The following is a 15522-nucleotide window of genomic DNA, read 5'->3' as shown; positions in this document are numbered from 1 at the left end:
GTGGTCTTGGTATAGGGTAGTGCAGGGGTTAATGTCACCAGCTCGGGTGGTCTTGGTGTAGGGTAGTGGAGGGGTTAATGTCACCAGCTTGGGTGGTCTTGGTGTAGGGTAGTGGAGGGGTTAATGTCACCAGCTTGGGTGGTCTAGGGTAGGAGTGGAAGTTCGTTCTTGTGTGCTGAGGCTTCTACCACATTTGGGACCCTTCATGGGAAGAGCCGAGTGCAGTCGCATCTCCACTGAGTGGCCGCCATGACCTGCCGATCAGGGATTGATGGGACAGGTCCTGATTCTGCGACGGGGGACGGGGTCCTGATTCTGCGACGGGGGACGGGTCCTGATTCTGCGACGGGGGACAGGCCCTGATTCTGCGACGGGGGACAGGCCCTGATTCTGCGACGGGGGACAGGCCCTGATTCTGCGACGGGGGACGGGGTCCTGATTCTGCGACGGGGGACGGGTCCTGATTCTGCGACGGGGGACGGGTCCTGATTCTGCGACGGGGGACGGGTCCTGATTCTGCGACGGGGGACGGGTCCTGATTCTGCGACGGGGGACAGGTCCTGATTCTGCGACGGGGGACAGGCCCTGATTCTGCGACGGGGGACAGTACAGAGTATGAGACACTCAGGTGTCCCAGGTTGGGGGTTTGTACTTTCTGGGATGTTGGGGGCCCGCCCGCCGACGCTACATCAATTAGACACACAGACACTTTGATATCATAAAGGTTTAGTGCAGGATGGCGGTGCGGTTACAGTGCAGGATCTGGTGTCCTCAGGGTCAATGCTGGATTGGGGTCTGCCCGGTGTCCACCATTACTCCCATTGTCCACCCTGTAGTCCCAGGTCCGGGAGGGCCCCGCAGCCGCGCTCCTCTTATTAACACTGTTGTCGCTGGCTGATAACAGAGTCTCACAGGAGAGCAGCCGTTAGTGCACACCGTACAATGCAGGGGCGCGACAATAAATAAGAAAATGTCCGTATGCTCCTCACAGTGTAGCGGACAAATCCACGTAAGTGCCCCGCCCCCGCGGAGCGGCCTGTCATGTGATGTCCTCACACCTGAGCCTCTTCTTCTGGTGTTATTTCTCTGGGATCTCTCAGGGTCCAGTCATGGAGGTCATGGGGCTGACGGCTCCGGTCTCCACAGAACCAGAGGCCAGCACCGGTTTGGTGGGTTTGTTCCAGGCCGTGCAGAGCAGAGAGTGGAGTTTGCGGAACACAGATCCCCGGAAAATGATGAAGATCCAGGGGTCCAAGATGGGATTGAGCGCGCTGAGCCGGAAGGCCATTAGGTCGCCTGATTCATCCAATGGATCTCCGCTGCTGTAAAGAGCGCCCAGGAAGGCACGGAGCTGTGGGCAAGAGAGCAGACATGTCAGGAGGGTGCAATGCTCTGCAGGGGATAGTGGGCTGTGAGGCTCTGCAGGGAATAGAGGGCTGTGAGGCTCTGCAGGGAATAGAGGGCTGTGAGGCTCTGCAGGGAATAGAGGGCTGTGAGGCTCTGCAGGGGATGGAGGGCTGAGAGGCTCTGCAGGGGATAGAGGGCTGAGAGGCTCTGCAGGGAATAGAGGGCTGAGAGGCTCTGCAGGGAATAGAGGGCTGAGAGGCTCTGCAGGGAATAGAGGGCTGAGAGGCTCTGCAGGGGATAGAGGGCTGAGATGCTCTGCAGTAGAGAGAGGGTGAGAGGTTCTGCAGGGAATAGAGGGCTGAGAGGCTCTGCAGGGAATAGAGGGATGAAAGGCTATTCAGGAGATAGACGGGTGAGATGCTCTTCAGCAAACAGAGGGTGAAAGGCTCTGCAGGGAATAGAGGGCTGAGAGGCTCTGCAGGGAATAGAGGGCTGAGAGGCTCTGCAGGGAATAGAGGGCTGAGAGGCTCTGCAGGGAATAGAGGGCTGAGAGGCTCTGCAGGGAATAGAGGGCTGAGAGGCTCTGCAGGGAATAGAGGGCTGAGAGGCTCTGCAGGGGATAGAGGGCTGAGAGGCTCTGCAGGGGATAGAGGGCTGAGATGCTCTGCAGTAGAGAGAGGGTGAGAGGTTCTGCAGGGAATAGAGGGCTGAGAGGCTCTGCAGGGAATAGAGGGCTGAGAGGCTCTGCAGTAGAGAGAGGGTGAGAGGTTCTGCAGGGAATAGAGGGCTGAGAGGCTCTGCAGGGAATAGAGGGATGAAAGGCTATTCAGGAGATAGAGGGGTGAGATGCTCTTCAGCAAACAGAGGGTGAAAGGCTCTGCAGGGAATAGAGGGCTGAGAGGCTCTGCAGGGAATAGAGGGCTGAGAGGCTCTGCAGGGAATAGAGGGCTGAGAGGCTCTGCAGGGGATAGAGGGCTGAGAGGCTCTGCAGGGGATAGAGGGCTGAGATGCTCTGCAGTAGAGAGAGGGTGAGAGGTTCTGCAGGGAATAGAGGGCTGAGAGGCTCTGCAGGGAATAGAGGGATGAAAGGCTATTCAGGAGATAGAGGGGTGAGATGCTCTTCAGCAAACAGAGGGCGAAAGGCTCTGCTGGGGATAGAGGGCTGAGAGGCTGGGCATGAGATAGAGGGCTGAGAGGTTCTGCAGGGAATAGAGGGCTGAGAGGCTCTGCAGGAAATAGAAGACTGCGAGGCTCTGCAGGAAATAGAAGGCTACAAGGTTCTGCAGGAGATATAGGCCTGAGAGGCTCTGCAGGGGATAGAGGTGTGAGTAGCTCTGCTGGAGAGTAGTGAGAGGCTCTGCAGGAAATAGAAGGCTGCAGGCTCTGCAGGGGTGAGAGGCTCTGCAGGAGATAGAGGGGTGAGAGGCTCTGCAAGAGATAGAGGGGTGAGAGGCTCTGCAATAGATAGAGGGGTGAGAGGCTCTGCAGGAGATAGAGGGCTGAGAGGCTCTGCAGGAGATAGAGGGCTGAGAGGCTCTGCAGGAGATAGAGGGCTGAGAGGCTCTGCAGGAGATAGAGGGCTGAGAGGCTCTGCAGTAAGCTCTGGCATCTGATGCTGCTGAGGTTTATTAGGTGATTGTTATGAGGATGTGACGTCACCGCATATTAACCCCGAACCTGCTGCACACGGCAAGAGCCAAATTACATGGGGCTCCACAGGAAGACACAATACAAGTGTCATTATCCTGTACCCCGAGTGTCAGTGTCATTATCCTGTACCCCCAGTGTCATTATCCTGTACCCCCAGTGTCAGTGTCATTATCCTGTACCCCCAGTGTCAGTGTCATCATCCTGTACCCCGAGTGTCAGTATCTTTATCCTGTACCCCGAGTGTCAGTGTCATTATCCTGTACCCCGAGTGTCAGTGTCATTATCCTGTACCCCGAGTGTCAGCGTCATTATCCTGTACCCCGAGTGTCAGCGTCATTATCCTGTACCCCGAGTGTCAGTGTCATTATCCTGTACCCCGAGTGTCAGTGTCATTATCCTGTACCCCCAGTGTCAGTGTCATCATCCTGTACCCCAAGTGTCAGTGTCATTATCCTGTACCCCGAGTGTCAGTGTCATTATCCTGTACCCCGAGTGTCAGCGTCATTATCCTGTACCCCGAGTGTCAGTGTCATTATCCTGTACCCCGAGTGTCAGTGTCTTTATCCTGTACCCCGAGTGTCAGTGTCATTATCCTGTACCCCAAGTGTCATTATCCTGTACCCCAAAGTGTCAATGTCATTATCCTGTACCCCAAGTGTCAGTGTCATTATCCTGTACCCCAAGTGTCAGTGTCATTATCCTGTACCCCGAGTGTCAGTGTCATTATCCTGTACCCCGAGTGTCAGTGTCATTATCCTGTACCCCGAGTGTCAGTGTCATTATCCTGTACCCCGAGTGTCAGTGTCATTATCCTGTACCCCAAGTGTCAGTGTCATTGTCCTGTACCCCGAGTGTCAGCGTCATTGTCCTGTACCCCGAGTGTCAGTGTCATTATCCTGTACCCCGAGTGTCTGTGTCATTGTCCTGTACCCCGAGTGTCAGCGTCATTATCCTGTACCCCGAGTGTCAGCGTCATTATCCTGTACCCCGAGTGTCAGCGTCATTATCCTGTACCCCGAGTGTCAGCGTCATTATCCTGTACCCCAAGTGTCATTATCCTGTACCCCAAGTGTCAGCGTCATTATCCTGTACCCCGAGTGTCAGTGTCATTTTCTTGTACCCCGAGTGTCAGTGTCATTATCCTGTACCCCGAGTGTCAGCGTCATTATCCTGTACCCCAAGTGATAGTGTGTCATTATCCTGTACCCCGAGTGTCAGCGTCATTATCCTGTACCCCGAGTGTCTGTGTCATTTTCTTGTACCCCGAGTGTCAGTGTCATTATCCTGTACCCCGAGTGTCAGCGTCATTATCCTGTACCCCCAGTGTCAGTGTCCTTATCCTGTACCCCGAGTGTCAGTGTCATTATCCTGTACCCCGAGTGTCAGTGTCATTATCCTGTACCCCGAGTGTCAGTGTGTCATTATCCTGTACCCCGAGTGTCAGTGTCATTATCCTGTACCCCGAGTGTCAGCGTCATTATCCTGTACCCCAAGTGTCATTATCCTGTACCCCAAGTGTCAGTGTCATTATCCTGTACCCCGAGTGTCAGCGTCATTATCCTGTACCCCGAGTGTCTGTGTCATTTTCTTGTACCCCGAGTGTCAGTGTCATTATCCTGTACCCCGAGTGTCAGCGTCATTATCCTGTACCCCAAGTGTCAGTGTCTTTATCCTGTACCCCGAGTGTCAGCGTCATTATCCTGTACCCCGAGTGTCAGTGTCATTATCCTGTACCCCGAGTGTCAGTGTGTCATTATCCTGTACCCCGAGTGTCAGCGTCATTATCCTGTACCCCCAGTGTCATTATCCTGGAATTAGAAGAGAATAGAGAAGGACCGCGCCACCTGTGTGTAAACTGTTTTTCGGAGGGTGCCCCTAATTGTCAGTGAACGTAACTCACCAGATCAGGTTGTACTCGCCATGCACAACACTGGGAAAGTGTATGTGGAATAGCTTGTGCAGCTCCCTTTTGCCGCGGGCATCCAGAGTAGGTCCCGATGATCAGAGGTAAATTTAGGTTAAATTGGCAGTACTACCGGGGCGCTAAGATTTTACCAAACTTTATTTTAGTATAAAACTAGACATAAACAAGGTGATCGGGTCTTAGTTTAGCTCCGGGTTTCACCGACGCTCCGTCGGCTTCTTCAGGCCGACCCAGAGGAGCGGCACACACCGGGATTTACACAAAAAAACTGGGAATCACATCATTGGATTGACAAGTACAGTCCACAAATACATTTAGTAGCATAAATAATTAAAAACATTGTGTAAACATATTATATAAAAGCAATAAATAATTGATAGTACATAAATATATATACACACATCTGAAATACAGCGATATACTGTTTTGGTAACACATTCTAACGTACTAATAATAAAAGGGGGGGGCTGATCTAAAATAATAATTATTTTAACAGATCTCTATAATAATTATCTATTATTCTATAGTGAATATTTATTCGTCTATAGTAAGAGCTTGTGGTCGGAGCCTGAACACTACTGATTCCGTATGTTCTAGGACGTCATCGAGCCCCTCAGGTACCGGCGTCTGCAGCGAAGGATCCAGTAGGAATCTTTATTTACTAATTGTTGGAATCTATTTTTGGTGTTGGGAGGAATCCAGTCGATGACGGTCAGTTTTAGAACAGATATATGGCGGTTGTGCTGTGTCACAATGTCTGGAGACGCTGTGGTGTTGTTTCCCAGTATTTATATTACTTCTATGGTTTTTAATCTGGTTCTCGTACACGGAGATGTTCGTCCTACATACTGCAGCTTGCAGGGAGGCTCCAAAAGAGAGATAACAAAGGACGAGCCGCCGTCCAAGTGGGTTTTTATTTTAACATTTTCCCCTGTGATAGACGAAGTAAAATCTGATTGTCCGGAGGAGATGTTCCTGCAGCAGAAACATTTCATGTGTGAAGATCATTTCAAATATAATTTTATTACCACCTATAACACTGCCCATAATGAAATAAAAAATATCTTCTCAAAAAACTGGAACATTCTACTGAATGACCCCATTCTGAAAAAAATATTACCAAAGAAACCGAACATCACATACAGAAGGAGCATAACTTTAAAAAACATCTTGGCACCGAGTATAGTGAATAAAAAAAATAATAATTCAGCATGCCCACAAATAATCGGAAATCACTGATGTTCCTGCAGCAGAAACATTTTATGTGTTCACATCTCCTCCGGACAATCAGATTTTACTTCATCAGGGGAAAATGTTAAAATAAAAACACACTTGGACAGCGGCTCGTCCTTTGTTATCTATCTATAGTGATGTCGCGAACATAAAATTTTCCGTTCGCGAACGGGCGAACCACCATAGACTTCAATAGGCAGGCGAATTTTAAAACCCACCGGGACACTTTCTGGCCACAGTAGTGATGGAAAAGTTGTTTCAAGAGGACTAACACCTGGACTGTGGCATGCCGGAGGGGGATCCATGGCAAAACTCCCATGGAAAATTATGTAGTTGACGCAGAGTTGGATTTTAATACATAAAGGGCATAAATCACCTAACAATCCTAAATTTTTTTGAACAACGTGCTTTAAAACATCCAGTGTGTGTATACGATCAGGTATGATGTTGTATCGATCAGGTAGTGTAAGGGTTACGCCCGCTTCACAGACATTGACAGACCAAACTCCCCTTTTAATGCACCGCAAACAACCGCAAACAGTCCATTTGCCCAATCGCAAACTCCCCATTTGCACAAGGTTGGATACCAAGCTAGCCATGTCCCGTTGATGTCATTGAAGGTTTCTTCCTCCACCCAGCCACGTACAACACCAAGGGTCCCCGAAAGGTGAATTGAATTGATTTTTCGAACGGGGAGATGGTTAAAAAAACGCTGGCTCCCTCCCCTTTGTTTGAATCCACGGTCACTGCGTCTGCGCCGTGCAATTTACTGCCCCACCCGATATGAGTGGTATTTTCTGTAGTTCTCTCTTCTCATCAGTTTAATCCCTGTTACGTCCCCAATCTGGGGTCAATTTATTAAATAAATTTTTCGAACGGGGAGATGGTTAGAAAAAAAGCTGGCTCCCTCCCCTTTGTTTGTATCCACGCCACGGTCACTGCGTCTGCGCCGTGCAATTTACTGTCACACCCGATATGAGTGGTATTTTCTGTAGTACTATTCTCATCAGTTTAATCCCTGTTAAGTCCCATATCAGGGTGGGATTGCCTTTTGTGAAATTTTTTTTAGGCCGGGTACCTCCGACTGCCTTCACAGTGACAGACCAAACTCTGATACACCAAAATGAATTGATTTTAGGAACCGGGAAATGGAAAAAGCAGCTTGGTCCTCTTACTCCCAAGTTGGAGCACTGCGCGTGCACGGAGCAATGTGCTGTGACACCCTATATGAGTGGTGTCTTAACTAGTACTATTCCTATCAGTTTAATTTCTGTTACGTCCCCTATCCGGGGATGTGTGTCGAATTGATTAACCATTGTCGAATTAACGAACCATTACGACATCCTGGAATAATTTATGTAACGGATCTCCTGGCACCCCGACCGGGTACCTCAGTCGATAGATGCTCCTAGTGCTTTCCGAGGACTCCAAGCACTCCACTTGACACCATACGCACTGCAGACCCCACGAACCGCCGAAGCTTGGTTGAGGTCTCACCGTCTCCTACCCACCCTGGACCTACGACAAGGCTCCAGGCTCCAGTGAGTGAACCTCTCCTAAAACCAGAGAGCAGGAACAGCTCTTACAAGAGCTAGTAGTAAAGCCAGGGGAGTATAGCAAATCTTCAGCGTATAGCAATCCCCCAGTGTTGATCAGTTACCCAAACACCAGCCTCAACATGATGAAGGATAAAACAGGCGCTCTTTATTGAGGGCTACCCGCCCGTATTTATGCAGGTCCCCATCTGGTGGACACGCCCCTAGGGGACCAGAAGGAAGACTGTGACACAGGACAGATATGCAGCAATTCAGGATACACAGACACAACACATCCCCATAATGCATCATGGTTTCCTCCTCTCTGCCCTGGAGACACCCGAGGAGCAATTCAATTATCTCTCAGGACAAAGGGAAATCGCCAATACACATGTGGGGATAACACGACAGAAATCACCATTTAAACATACAATGTCACAACCCTTACAGTAAACACAGACATTTAACATATCCCCAGATAGCTCAAGTCTGAGTGCATATTATTAGGTGAATGGCACTCAGACTGCACAAATACAATAAAATTAGCTATCTGGGTACCCTCACATAACATAAAATACAATTCCAAAGACAGATTTAAGCTGTGCGGCCGGTCTGTCTTCTCCTTTAAAGTTAGTATGGGCCATAATCCATCCATAAGCTGGTAAACAGGCCCCTCCGAAACCCAGTGGCGAGGTTGGTTTCGCCACACATCTCCCCCTCCCAGGGAAGACTAACCAGATACCTGACCTCATGCCGGTCGGTATCTGAGTTAGTCTGGCAGTCCACCCACAACCCAATACTGGACCTGTTGAATTTTGCGGCCTAGCTCTGTTCTGTATGTCCCCAGCTGTTTAGGGGGCATCTGCTACTCCTTGCTTCCTTGTTGCTCTCTAGCTTGGAGCTGTAGGTACTTGGTGGGCAGAGGCCGACTGCGCTCTGCCCTGATGCCAGATCTTCCGCTGGGGTAGCCTGTGGGAAGTCCGGCTCTGGAGAAGAGGATAGGGGAGGGCAGAGGCCGACTGCGCTCTGCCCAGATGCCAGCTCTGCCGCTGGGGTAGCCTGTGGAAAGTCAGCCTCTGGAGAAGAGGATAGGGGAGGGCAGAGGCCGACTGCGCTCTGCCCAGATGCCAGCGCTTCCGCTGGGGTAGCCTGTGGTAAGTCAGCCTCTGGAGAAGAGGATAGAGGAGGGCAGAGGCCAACTGTGCTCATCCCAGATGCCAGCTCTTCCGCTGGGATGGGAACAGGGAATCCTACCCCCAGGACCTTGTTGCGGATCAGCTGTGGAGAGGAGGGATCGCTTACCTCCTCCTGGCATTCTTGTGGGGTTGGTGGGGAATCTGTACCGGCCGTCCAGCATCCTGGTAGGCCTGGTGCAGAGACTGCGGTCCCATCTGCACCATTGGAGTTAGGGTTGCTGTCCCCCTGTGGTTGGGGAGAGAGACCGGTTGTCTCCTCTCCCTTCAAAGTACACTGCCGCTGGGAAATGGAGACGATGCTCTCCTCTCCCTGCAAAACATACTGCCGCTGGGGAGCAGGACCAACTGTCCCTACTCCCTGAAACTCTGGCTGCCGTTGGGGATCTGGGCCGACTGCCCAGCATCCCTGTAGGGCCGGTGGAGAGATCTCTGTCCCATCTCCACCTGCTATATGGGTTTCCCCCCAGGACCAGTCTATGAGGTCCCCTACCTCTGTAGCTGGTACTGAAGCAGGGGATACTTCAGTCGGGTCCTCCCAGTACACCTCCACAATATCCTCCCAGCTGAAGGGCTCTGGACCTGGGTCTGACACTCTGCTCTCTCGCTGAGCCCTCTCAATGGAGTGGAAGAGATCTCGGTAGTCCTGCTCCAGTTCCCACTCCAGGGTTGCTAGGTGAGCCAGGTCTTTCTCTACCTCATGGGGGTCATCCCAATCCAGCCTAGCCTCCCTCTCGTAGAAGATGTTCTGAAGTCTGGACTGTGCAGGGCTCCCGAAGTCAGGCTCTGCAAAGGACTCCCATAACAAGCCAGGACCATAAAACTCCTCTCCCTCTGGCTTGTCATGCTCAGCTGCCCAGGGGGAATGTTGAATGACATGCCACCTTAGGGCCTGGTAAGCGTCTTCTAGCCAAAGCTCCTTACATACCAGGCTCTGGAGCTCTGTTACCCAGTCATCCAGGGGCTGCTCTCCCAAGAGACCCATCCGCATCGCCACACGCTTCTGTAGCTGCTGCTCATAACTGGGGAGACTCTCACTTCGCCGCCGCTGGGCATTTTCCAGGGCATCATACCAGACTTCCTTTTTGTCTGCATCCCTGTAGTCTGCGGCTGCCTCCTCCTCGTCAGAGAACGCTTTCCGAAGACTAGCTGATTCCATCCTGCTGTATCCAGGGGCGCTGTACGGATACTAGCGTTGCCCTCAATTTTGTAAATCCACGAACGGTGTCTCCGAGCTGCTTCTCCTCTCACTAGGACGCCATCCCACTGCTTGCCACCAAATGTAACGGATCTCCTGGCACCCCGACCGGGTACCTCCGTTGATAGATGCTCCTAGTGCTTTCCGAGGACTCCAAGCACTCCACTTGACACCGTACGCACTGCAGACCCCACGAACCGCCGAAGCTTGGTTGAGGACTCACCGTCTCCTACCCACCCTGGACCTACGACAAGGCTCCAGGCTCCAGTGGGTGAACCTCTCCTAAAACCAGAGAGCAGGAACAGCTCTTACAAGAGCTAGTAGTAAAGCCAGGGGAGTATAGCAAATCTTCAGCGTATAGCAATCCCTAGTGTTTATCAGTTACCCAAACACCAGCCTCAACATGATGAAGGATAAAACAGGCACTCTTTATTGAGGGCTACCCGCCCGTATTTATGCAGGTCCCCATCTGGTGGACACGCCCCTAGGGGACCAGAAGGAAGACTGTGACACAGGACAGATATGCAGCAATTTAAGATACACAGACACAACACATCCCCACAATGCATCATGGTTTCCTCCTCTCTGCCCTGGAGACACCCGAGGAGTAATCCAATTATCTCTCAGGACAAAGGGAAATCGCCAATACACATGTGGGGACAACAGGACAGAAATCACAATTTAAACATGCAATGTCACAACCCTTACAGTAAACACAGACATTTAACATATCCCCAGATAGCTCAAGTCTGAGTGCATATCATTAGGTGAATGGCACTCAGACTACACGAATACAATAAAATTAGCTATCTGGGTACCCTCACATAACATAAAATACAATTCCAAAGACAGATTTAAGCTGTGCGGCCGGTCTGTCTTCTCCTTTAAAGTTAGTATGGGCCATAATCCTGAAGCAAGAGGCTGGTAGCCAGGCCCCTCCGAAACCCAGTGGCGAGGTTGGTTTCGCCACAATTTAGTTCTGAGCTTTGTACTTGCTTTGTATTGGAATTGATGGGGATTTTTTAAACTGTCTGCATTATTTCTAATAAACTAAGAGACTTTATTATGATTTTTTTATTTTATGTATTAAAAACCCACCCATACAACTTAAAAAAAATATAAAAAAATGTATGTTTTTTCTATGAAAAATTATCCAGCCGATCGCTTTTGGTCTGATCATAATGAAGCAACGGCCTTATCATCTGGGGTGTGGCAACATTGCCAACACACTCATAGAGGTGATGATCGCTTCATTGTGATACGCAAGCCCCTTCACCACAACAAGGTAACGATCACGAAGGGGAATTGACACATGTATGTGCCTTTTTTTTTTTGTTTTGTTTTTGCAGCCACAGTGCAGCACCAGAGGCCAGAAAAATTAGGCATCTACACATGCCTGAAAAATAATGTTATTGTTGCAGCCGCTGTTGTAGCAGAGGCCGGAAAAATTGATGTTTTCAAGGCAGAAAGGTGACTAAAACATTGCGGCTTGAACCCTAGTTGGTGGCGGAGAATTCACGAAAGTCATCCGGCATGCAGACATTAAATACAGCAGCGTGGGGACCATTTTGAGGCCCAGGCATGTCATCAGGCCCTTTGTTGGTCAAACGTATCCCCCACTGTCAGTCCCTTCGGGATCCATGCCTCATTCATCCTAATGAAGGTGAGGTAATCAATACTTTTTTGACCGAGGCGACTTTTTTTGTCAGTGACAATGCCTCCTGCTGCACTGAAGGTCCTTTCTGACAGGACACTTGAAGCGGGGCAGGCCAGAAGTTCTATCGCAAACTGGGATAGCTCAGGCCACAGGTCAAGCCTGCACACCCAGTAGTCAAGGGGTTCATCGCTCCTCAGAGTGTCGATATCTGCAGTTAAGGCGAGGTAGTCTGCTACCTGTCGGTCGAGTCGTTCTCTAAGGCTGGATCCCGAAGGGCTGTGGCGATGTGTAGGACTGAAAAAGCTCGGCATGTCCTCCATCAACAACACATCTGTAAAGCGTCCTGTCCTTGCCGCCGTGGTCGTGGTAGGAGGAGGATTACTTTCACCTCTTCCCCTGTTAGATTCCCGTTGTGCTGTGACATCACCCTTATACGCTGTGTAAAGCATATTTTTTAGTTTTGTTTTGAACTGCTGCATCCTTTCCGACTTTCGGTAAGTTGGTAACATTTCCGCCACTTTCTGCTTATACCGGGGGTCTAGTAGCGTGGCCACCCAGTACAGGTCGTTCTCCTTCATCCTTTTTATACGAGGGTCCCTCAACAGACATGACGGCATGAAAGACCCCATTTGCACAAGGTTGGATGCCGAGCTACTCATTTCCTGTTCCTCGTCCTCACTGATGTCATTGACGGTCTGTTCTTCACCCCAGCCACGTACAACACCACGGGTACCAGATAGGTGACAACGAGCACCCTGGGATGCCTGCTGTGGTTGGTCTTCTTCCTCCTCAAAGCCACATTCCTCCTCTGACTCCTCTTCCTCAGACTCCTTATCCAGCGTTGCCGCAGGTCCAGCAAGCGATCATGACAAGGCTGTTTCTGGTGGTGATGGTGACCACAACTCTTCCTCTTCACGCTCATCTACGGCCTGATCTAGCACTCTTCGCAGGGCACGCTCCAGGAAGAAAACAAATGGGATGATGTCACTGATGGTGCCTTCGGTGCGACTGACTAGGTTTGTCACCTCCTCAAAAGGACGCATGAGCCTACAGGCATTGCGCATGAGCGTCCAGTAACGTGGCAAAAAAATTCCCAGCTCCGCAGAGGCTGTCCTAGCACCCCGGTCATACAAATACTCGTTGACGGCTTTTTCTTGTTGGAGCAGGCGGTCGAACATTAGGAGTGTTGAATTCCAACGTGTCAGGCTGTCGCAAATCAAGCGCCTTACTGGCATGTTGTTTCGCCTCTGAATATCTGAAAAGTGCGCCATGGCCGTGTAGGAACGCCTGAAATGGCCACACACCTTCCTGGCCTGCTTGAGGACGTCCTGTAAGCCTGGGTACTTATGCACAAAGCGTTGTACAATCAGATTCAACACATGTGCCATGCACAGCACATGTGTCAACTTGCCCAAATTTAATGCTGCCAACAAATTGCTTCCGTTGTCACACACCACTTTGCCGATCTCCAGTTGGTGCAGAGTCAGCCACTGATCCACCTGTGCGTTCAGGGCGGACAGGAGTGCTGGTCCGGTGTGACTCTCTGCTTTCAGGCAAGTCAACCCCAAGACGGCGTGACACTGTTGTATCCGGGATGTGGAATAGCCCCTGGGGAGCTGGGGGGGTGCAGTTGATGTGAAGCCAGACGCCGCAGCAGAAGAGGACTCAGCTGAGGAGGTTATCGTAGAGGATGGAGTAGAGGAGGTGTCAGAAGGCCTGCCTGCAAGTCGTGGCGGTGTCACCAACTCTTCTGCAGAGCCACGCATTCCATGCTTGTCAGCCGTCAGCAGGTTTACCCAATGCGCAGTGTAGGTGATATACCTGCCCTGACCGTGGTTTGCAGACCAGGTATCAGTGGTCAGATGGACCCTTGCCCAAACACTGTGTGCCAGACATGCCATGACTTCCTTTTCAATCACTGAGTACAGGTTGGGGATTGCCTTTTTTGAAAAAAAAATTAGTCCGGGTACCTTCCACTGTGGTGTCCCAATAGCTACAAATTTTTTAAAGGCCTCAGACTCCACCAGCTGGTATGGTAAAAGCTGGCGGGCTAAGAGTTCCGACAAGCCAGCTGTCAGACGCCGGGCAAGGGGGTGACTCTGTGACATTGGATTCTTACGCTCAAACATGTCCTTGACAGACACCTGACTGTGGGCAGATGAGATGGAACTGCTGAAGGTGAGAGGCGGAGTGGCGGGTGGTTGAGAGGGGGCAAGGAGGACAGCAGTGGTTGACGTGGCTGAAGATGCTGGACCAGGAGGAGGATGGCGGCTTTGAGTTTCTGTGCTGCTTGTACTCATGTGTTGATCCCATAGGCGTTTGTGATGTGCGATCATGTGCCTTCGCAAAGCAGTTGTACCTAGGTGGGTGTTGGACTTCCCACGACTCAGTTTCTTTTGGCACAGGTTGCAAATGGCATCGCTGTTGTCAGAGGCAGACACACAAAAAAAATGCCACACTGCTGAGCTCTGCAATGACGGCATTCTGGTGGTGGCAGCAGCATGCGTTGATTGGCGTACTGTCTGGCTGACCCCGGGTGCCGATACATGCTGTCTGACTGTGCCACTAGCTCCTTGTGACGACCTCCCCCTGCTTCCAACTCGTCTCCTCCTTCTCTCTGTCTCACCATCTGAACTTTCCCCCTGTTCTTCTTCTCTTCGAGCAGGCACCCACGTGGCATCCACGGACTCATCGTCATCATCAACCGCTTCACTTGTATCTGACACCTCAGCAAAGGAAGCAGCAGCGGGTACAACACCGTACGTCCATGTGTGTAATGCTGCCTGACTGAGACATAGAAACATAGAATGTGTCGGCAGATAAGAACCATTTGGCCCATCTAGTCTGCCCAATATATCTGAATCCTATGAATAGTCCCTGGCCCAAGTGTGATAAAAGATTTTTTCACCTCTGACACTTCATTGCAAGCCAGGTCATTTGTCCCTAGATGGACAAGAACATCCACGTCCCCTTCCTGCTTTGCTTGCTTAACAATATTAATAATACGTCTTCTATCTCTTCTAGCAGTAGTCCCAGGGAGACATCTCACAAAACCATTTTCTTTAAGCTCCACACTTCTTATGATTGGATCATAAGAACAGCTGCTTCCTTTGAGACTTCACTTTATCTTTTTTGTTGCATACATTAGACATAGGAGTCGATGGTTTCTCACCCTCTGTGCTTGAGTCCATATCCATGTTGTCCTTACATTCTGAGAGTGCTGCAAATGAATTATGGAGAACTACCGACTGTGGGACATGTCTTCTATCCACCACTCTAAGTCTTCCAGAACCTACAGTACCCCATCTGCCATTTCTGGGGGTCCTCTGTGGCAGTGGCATTGCAGCAGTCCTAGCTGGAGTTTGTTTAACAGATAATTTAAATATTTCAGATTTCAAAAATGCAATTTCCTGCTGCAGTAAGGAGAACTGTCTACAGATCTGACAGCATCCGAATCTCCAAAGAGTGGAACATGAAATAAATGCACAACAATTCCTGCACTGAACCAAGTCTGCCATTTTAAAGAGGAGAAAAAAAAATTAAAAAATAATTTGTAAATTTAAATCAAACAAATCTTACCTTTTTTTTTTTTGTATTGTTTCCACCTTCCAGCCTACCTCCTGACTATCTCCTGCAATATCTCTTTACTGTACTTAATGTAGTACTTGAAGGTAGTACTTGCAGCTAATGAATATCCCTGTTATCGCCATCCTCTGGCAATAATGGTTGCGCATCACTAATTTCATCCAACTGATGTGTAAATAACTCCTCTGAGGGATCAAGTG

General features: G+C 50.2%; 1 protein-coding gene across 1 annotated transcript in view; it reads right to left on the bottom strand.

Annotated features, from left to right (window-relative positions):
• Positions 1-681: 681 nt before the first annotated feature.
• PTGIR (prostaglandin I2 receptor) overlaps positions 682-15522 on the bottom strand; it is a 28253-nt gene continuing 13412 nt past the window's right edge. Inside the window, exon 2 of the mRNA XM_040442315.1 lies at positions 682-1351. Within this exon, the coding sequence (XP_040298249.1) occupies positions 1097-1351 (255 nt within the window). The 3' untranslated portion in view covers positions 682-1096. The remainder of the gene's footprint in view (positions 1352-15522) is intronic.

The sequence above is a fragment of the Bufo bufo genome, chromosome 8 (assembly GCF_905171765.1).
Source record: "Bufo bufo chromosome 8, aBufBuf1.1, whole genome shotgun sequence".
NCBI classification, from domain to species: domain Eukaryota; kingdom Metazoa; phylum Chordata; class Amphibia; order Anura; family Bufonidae; genus Bufo; species Bufo bufo.
Note: the sequence above shows the minus strand (reverse complement) of the source record. Positions and strands in the feature narration are given on the sequence as shown.